The sequence below is a fragment of the Cynara cardunculus genome, assembly GCF_001531365.2.
Source record: "Cynara cardunculus var. scolymus isolate 2C chromosome LG 11, CcrdV1, whole genome shotgun sequence".
Taxonomy (NCBI): Eukaryota; Viridiplantae; Streptophyta; class Magnoliopsida; order Asterales; family Asteraceae; genus Cynara; species Cynara cardunculus.
In genome coordinates, this window is record NC_037538.1 from 4,436,448 (window position 1) to 4,444,335 (window position 7,888).

At 31.9% G+C, this 7,888-nt stretch overlaps 1 protein-coding gene across 1 annotated transcript; it reads left to right on the forward strand.

The window, feature by feature from the left end:
- The first annotated feature begins 1,849 nt into the window (after positions 1 to 1,849).
- Positions 1,850 to 2,859, forward strand: LOC112522022 (GATA transcription factor 12-like). The gene is made up of 2 exons (XM_025131073.1): positions 1,850 to 2,001; positions 2,222 to 2,859. Exons 1-2 carry the CDS (start codon positions 1,891 to 1,893, stop codon positions 2,780 to 2,782), a joined length of 672 nt encoding a protein of 223 aa, XP_024986841.1. The 5' UTR covers positions 1,850 to 1,890; the 3' UTR covers positions 2,783 to 2,859.
- The last annotated feature ends 5,029 nt before the right edge of the window (positions 2,860 to 7,888 follow it).

Here is a 7,888-nt window from a genome sequence, read left to right on the forward strand (position 1 = left end):
TTTACATACATACATACATACATACATACATACATACATACATACATACATACATACATACATACATACATACATACATACATACATACATACATCAATCATTAAAAGAAAATAGTAACATTAAAATTTAAAAGACTTTTATCTACTTTATCTCAACAACTCAAATAAGCCTCACGAAAAAGTCTAGTTTATTTGTCTAATCGTGAAATCATGATGTTAGTTGTATGATGTTTAAATTTCTGTTTACTTTTATATTGTAATCTAATACATTGTTTGTAATTGGTTCGATTATGTTTGAGACATTTAAACTTACATGTTTTAAAAAATTGTAATTTACTTTTAGCTGTGAAAACTAACAATAATCGGTTCTCGCTTCGGTTTCGGGTATAACCAACGGTGAACCAGAAAAAGATGATTTTTACACTTAACGGTTCCCCGACGGGGATCCGGGATCAGAGCGGTTATGAGGACGATTTTAGTTATCGGCTTTGGGAACGGGGATACCAATAACAAGCCCGAACCCGGCCCGTTGTCATTCCTAAGAGTGGTGATCAAGAAGGAGAAGCAACAACACTAAAAGTAGCAGCAAACAACAGTAGGGTAATCTTGTAGAAGTTTAGTCTCTGAATGATATCGATATGCTCTAGAGATAGATTGAGCGATTCAACGGCTGACACAGTTAGCTTTGAATAACAGCATTTAGATGTAAACAAACAACCCCTTATTCAGAACAAAATCAACTTTTCTCAGGTATTGTTATATGTATCCTGTTTATATTATAACCACGTTAAATTAAGTATAAAAAAATTTAATTTTTTTTGAAGTATATAATATTTATATACGGCAAATAGAACAAATAAACTCACACACCCTCCTCACCTTTGGTAAGGTTTGAACCCTTAACCTCCTAGAAGGCCAATGACTCACATACCGCTAGGCCAAAGACTCTTTGGTAATAAATTTTAGTGTTGATGTATGTGGAAAAAAAACAGTTTTATGTACCGTATTTTTTAAATTTCAAAATAGTTTGTTTTTTCTGAACCCAAGACTAACTGTGCCTGCATGGTACGTTTAAAATTTTGCAGGTCGTGCAATTTGCTGCTTTTTAGAATTATTTCCTGTTTTACATTGAATAAATGATATATAATATTTTTTTAAATCAACCTAGATATCCAACTCGTTATGTGAGTCGATTAATCACGTGAACCGATTAATCATAGGGAGACCACGTGTTTTGCAGATAGTCCGGAGTCATCGCATTTGAACCTCCGTGGCCACAAGAGGATTTTTATTCCTCCTTAGATTTGAACCTGAGACCTCCAGGTACTTTTGATCTTTGGAGTCAAACTCAAACCAACCAGACATCACCCTTGTGGTTAGTATATAATATTTTCTTGCTGCTTAGATTAATGATTGGCTGTATATACACATGTTTTTTTATATAACTTCTCTTATCACACGATTCTTCGTCATAGGTTCACTTAAGAAGTAGAGAAGTGATCTTAGCCCTTCATTTGATCAAAATTTGTGACTTTGACGATGAAGCACAAGATAGTTCCTCACATGATATGCGGAAGAGAAATGAGTAGTTTCGTAACTTTTACATATAGACGGGAAAACAAGTACATATATAAACTCGTGTGATTCATATATGAACTATTTAACTGATTTACCGTGATAAAATCAACCACTTCTACGTATGTATGTATGTACAGGAGAGAGACATGATGTGGGGTTTGTGTTTGATTGATTGAAATTTGAATTTTCTCGCATTTGATCTGCCGACACAAAAAGGAGAGCCTTTTGCTTTGGTCCATAAATAAATAATATATTCTTACTCCAGTTTTTGCTTGCTCTTAATCATTAATCCCTCTCAACTCCTCCCTACGTATGGACTTCTGCCAGAATATCTCCGCCGCCGGTGGACTTCCGACCACCTATCAGCCACCGGAGCAGCACCTCCTTTGCAGCCTCGATGACCTCCTTTCTGGCCATTCCATGGTACCACCACTCACTTGTACACCATGCACTCAATATTCCACATTAACAAATAAAACTTCTAATTCATTTTTTTTTTCGGTTTTCTCGGTTTCCGGACCAATTATACGTACCGACTAATCCCCGTCACCAACTGTTTAATACGGTTGGTGAATTCTAATAAGAGTTGGTGTGTGTCCCGTTAAGCTCGTTAAGCTGCTAACAAACGTGTTTTTTAATGCAGGAAGATGTCAATATGGAATGGCTGTCCATTTTTGTGGAAGACTGTTTATCAAGCAGTGGCAATTGTATGCCTCCAGCAGAGGTTAAACCCCAGAGTACAACTTTCAATGCACAAGGTACAAACACATCAGCAGAGCCTCCTATGAAAGAAACCCATTCCATGCTTAAACTTGTTGTACCTTCCAAGGCAAGAAGCAAGAGAAAGAGAAGCCAAACATGCTGGTCTCAGCAATACCTTGTAGGGAAGAAATGTACAACTCCTAACAGCACCAATTCCGGGCAGGAGGAAGGAAGCAGCGGGCAGGGGCAAGGGCAAGGAAGGAAATGCACACATTGTTTATCACAGAGAACACCACAATGGAGGGCAGGTCCACAGGGACCTAAAACACTGTGTAATGCATGTGGGGTAAGGTATAAGTCGGGCAGGTTGCTGCCCGAATATCGGCCGGCAAAAAGCCCGACTTTTGTTAGCCATAAACATTCTAACTCTCATAAGAAAGTGTTGGAGATGAGAATGACTATTTTACCCTCCTCATTAGCCAATTCCTCCTCTTCATCTTAGTGGGATTGAGGGCTTTGTAGTAATTTTGCATCATAACCCATTTATGTAAGAATCAATGGAGATGGATTATTTGTCTAGAAGCTTCCATTTTTATTAATTAGGTAGTTAGCAATATACAACAATCAAAGGTGTTTTCCCTCCATTTATTTATCTATTATATTTAGAGAAAAATAAATGCCACATGTCGCATTGCTCCAAAACGACTTATTTTTATATATTAATTATGATTTATTTCTCGAGAAAAATCTAAAAATTAAAAACCCAAAAAACTATCATATTTTGAATGATTAAGTCTTTAAATTATCTATATTGTATTATAAAGCATTTGATAAAAACTCTTAAAAACCATTTTTTATGCACAAAGCACTGTTTATTGATGCATAATACTTAAAATTCAAGATTACAAGTAAATTGTGCATAAATACAACTTATTAAAGTTTCATGTTTGAATTCGTGTAACTAACTACAGATAAACATAATCTAATATAGGATACATATCTCATTTTAAATATAAAATATCTAAAATAAAATTAAGATAATCATTAAGTTCTAACAGAGTACTTAATTTTTATCTTTATAAAAAATTATATTATTAAACTTAAATTAAGTTACTTCGTTATCAAACCTAAATCAAATTATAATAAGAAAAATTACATTAAAAAAATAGAAAATTTAAATAGTTAGTTTGATACTAATATAAATATATTTTTTTCAAATTATTATGATATTTTCATATTTATATCTTATGCAAAAGTAAAAACATTATCACTTTCTTAAAATCACATAAAAGTGTATTATAACAACGAAGAAAGAAATGAAACATTAAAGTCGAGATGTATTTCGCTACATTGCGCGAGTACCCTTCTAGTTTTTTATAATATATAAATCTTGAACTCACTGATACAAAGAAAAATCCAACGAACTTTAATATTTTAAACGATTAGGTTCCTTATATTTTCTTGAATAAATAAATCTTTACACTTATAAAATGAACGCATTGTATCATTTCTCTCAATCGATGTATCTACATTAGTAATAATCCAATAAAAAATGATTAAATATTATTTTCATTATTTTTTTCATATTTATATGAATTTTATAGGATCATAAGAAATACCTGCGATTGTCATTTATATCTGAAAAATAAATAAGGTTAATGAAGATGATGTATTCTTTTAGTTTTATTTGTTTGTTGTACTTTTCTACTGATTTGTTGGGTTTTTTTAGACTTTTTATCTGAATTCAGTTATCAATGTGGAACTGAACTGTTTTTATCTTTTTTTTTCATTATATTTATTCCTTTTGATTAAAAAAGGTAAGAAAATGATTTTTCTTTAAAAAGAAAATCCTCCAATAATTGAAATGTTGCTTTCATTTTTTTTCTTTTTGACAAAATTGTCCCAAAAATCAAAGGCAACTTTATAAATATATGATAAATTATATTAATATAAAATATATTTTATTTTAGTTTTTATTTAGAAAAATCTACTTCAAAAGTTTTATTTTAGGGGTGTTTCGGATTGTTTATTTGAAACAACTTATGTTTTTTCTATAAAAGTCCTTATCAACTTATTATAAATTAAAATGGTTTAACTTATTATAAGTTATTCAAAAACTTCTTATTACCGGTTTGACACCGGTATAAGCTGTTTATTCAAACACTCAAAAATGCTTATTACTTGTGTCACATCAAAATAATTCAATTAGTGTTATTTTATGGTGTAACGAGTCTTATTTTAACGGATCCTTAATATCAATATATGCTCGACCACCATTTATAATTTATGTTTTATTTAAATATTTCGGATTTTCTTTATTAATAAAGAAATTGTATTAATTTTCTATTATCGAATTATAATAATATCCTATATCTACGATTCTATAGCTAAGGGTGTAAATGATGCGAGCCGAACTTGAATATCAATATACTCGACTTGAACTCGATAACCATTTCTCAAGCTCGAACTCGACTCGAAAACTGGTGAGTAGTTAAAAATTAAACTCGTCTCGAACTCGATTGCAATTTTTTAAACTCGAACTCGTTTAAATCTCGAACTTCTACTGGAATCAAGCTCAAAATCAAACTCGAATCAAGCTCACCCGTCGAAATTTATGAAATTTTAAGGTATTTTTTTATAAATTATGAAACTTAAAAGGTGTTCTTTTAAATTTTAAAAACTAAAGTGATTCACCTCAAACTTCATCATCAAATAGACAAAGTTACAAGCTTCATTCACTTTTTATAACACTTTTTCATCTTTCTTTTACTATCTCTCTTCCAATATAGGACAACTTCACCAACACTTTTATAGTTTTTTTTTGCCTTTTTAATTATGAATTAAAAAAATTATTGATTAGTTTTTTTAGTTAAAAATGCACAATATTATTCAAATATCTAAAAACATAAGACATTTTTATTACATTACATTATACATATTATAAAACTGATTATATTTTTAAAACTCATTAGAGATAAAAAAAAATCTAGTATCTCACGAACTTTCCAAGTCGAGTATTGGGTCGCTCGACTCGGCCCGTTAATATATCGAGTCGAGTTCGACGTTCGAGTTTGAGTCGAGCCTATCCGAGTCGATCTCGAGTAGCTCACGAGTTGTCTCGTGTCGTTTACATCCCCTATCCATAGCTAGTTAATAATATAAATATATAACTAATAGTTGTTTTTAGTTTAGGATTGAATTCGAGTAAAAAAGTGTCGTCAGAAAAATACTTGTTTCAAAATCGCACGTCTCATTCCCGTCCAACCAATTAAATCAAGACACATCATATTTTTATATATTTTTGATTTATTTAATTCATATTTATTTTGTCTCTCTGCTTACGTGTATTTTTAGGAACTTCAACAAAAGGGTCCTGCTGAAAGATCGAATACAATTCTCAACACGAGAACCTAGTCAAACTTCGGCGTACCTCTCGGAGGAAGAAACTTTACTCGAGTCGGTGAGGACGGTCTAAAGTTTAGCAAGCTACACAGTTTTCTTATCTTCGAGGAATTTCGCTCAATCTCGACCAATCTTTCTGTATTGTGACACTTGAAATGAAATTCTCGAACCATTGTCAGTGAGATTATGGACGTTATGGAGAGGTTTTGGGATCAAGAAGCAGTAACTCCGGGTTGTAATGCTTCGTTCCGAGGCTCCCAGCTTTAATACCTAAGGTCTCAGATCCCATCAACTTCGGCAACTTTATACTAAATTATCGCTAAAAAGGTTATCGGAAAGTTATATTTAAAGTTGATTTCAGTATTGGCTTTTCGTTATTTTTATTGTCACGTTTTAGGTTTCGTGTTCAGTTTTTAACCTCCCCGTTGGATGTTGGTCTATTTTGCTTTTCTCCCTCGTTTTGTTCCCCGCATTTTTTGGTGGTCTTATTATGTCTCTTGCAGAATCTTTTTCCCAATTGTTTTTGCTTTTAATGAATTAAAAAAAAAATGAACTGTTTTTAGTTGAATAAATATTAACCAGATAAAAAATAACCAATAAACTTTGAAAAAAGATGTGTGTTATCTTGTACTTAAAAGAAACAACAATAGACTCGTTTTCAATTATTCATTAATTAAGCCACCATAATGTACAACACTTATTGCATATTGTACAACTGAGTCAGTAGGCAATACAACTGTTTTCATCATCAAAATCTTAAAAATAGAGAATCATAAATCAAAATTCTCACTAAAAAGGTAGAAAGTTACGTATAATGAAATCTACGAGATGCAGAAAAACCATCATCCGGCGAAACAAAACCAGCCAAACCAAAATACAGAGAACCCAAAAAAAGACTAAAAACAGAGATGCGGAGGGTTCCTCGGCCAACAACTAAAAATAACCGAAACGAGAACCAGGCAGCCTGACGGTGCCAGAACCAGAAATGCGCAACCTAACAACGACGCTGTCCCGCAGATCAACGACACGAAAACCTTACCTATCGAGTACATGTCCCTCTCACCAATCAGAGCAACTCTTCAATGGTATCAGTGTACTATATTCTATTTTTTTTTTCTTATAAGTAATCATAAAGGAATATTATAACCATCATGAAATTGCTCCAACTATGTGTTTCAATTATTTCCACCACAATCATCCTCCCAACACAAATTACTAAACAATCATCAAAGTAAAAAAAGATAGATTATAAATCACACTCCAAAATCCAAATGATGAAATCTTGATCTTTGATATCCCACATTCCTATTTAATATACAAAATTGAACCAGAATTGTATATACTGATTCAAATAGTAAGACTAAATACTGTGAGAACGTAAAAGAAGAAGATTAACCATAAGGGTGGTGTTTGATTGGTTTGAGTTTGGCTCCAAAGGTCAAAAATGTCTGGAGGTCTCAGGTTCAAATCCAAGAAGGAACAAAAATCTCCTTGTGGGCACGGATGTTCAAATGCGATGACTTCGGGCTACCTGCAAAATAGGTGGTCGTCCAGGGATTAGTCGACTCGCATAACGGGTTGGATATCCAGGTTAATAAAAAAAAAGGTTCATATGTGTATCATTGAAAAAAATCATTTGAAGATGCATATATAAATACATATAAATAAATTTGTAATCACGGTCCACATATGCATTTTTAAAATAAATTTTTTGGATTTTATCAATGGATACACATATGAACCTCACTTAACATTCTCTTCTTATAATATTTAGTTTTCTTATTTGAACAAACCCCTACCATTTTATTAAGAAATAAAAACAAAAGTTAAATACAAATTTTGTCCATTTGGTCTAGTGGTATCGTAGCATTTGGCCTCTTAGGAGATCAGGGGCTCAAGTCTCACTTAAAGATGAGAAGGGTGTGTGAGTTTATTTGTTGTATTTACCGTATATAAATAATATATACTTCAAAAAAATTAACAAGCAAGGTCCCTGAAAAAGAATTACTAACGAGAGACGTTCTTATAGTTTCATTTTCATAACGGATATAGTCCTTCCTCTGACTCCCTCAATTAAGTTTAAAACTAAATATCCAACAATATATTAGATAATAAGATATAAAAGTATTAAGTTTAAGCATTTTACTAAAACTAATTAATATACAAAAATACTGTTATAGTTAAATTAAGTATAAAAGTATAAGTT

Excerpts from the sequence above, each read along its gene's own strand:
- LOC112522022 (XM_025131073.1), top strand. The coding sequence starts at position 1,891 with ATGGACTTCTGCCAGAATATCTCCGCCGCCGGTGGACTTCCGACCACC. Across the intron at positions 2,002-2,221 it reads TCCTTTCTGGCCATTCCATG|GAAGATGTCAATATGGAATG; the intron begins GTACCACCACTC and ends TTTTTAATGCAG.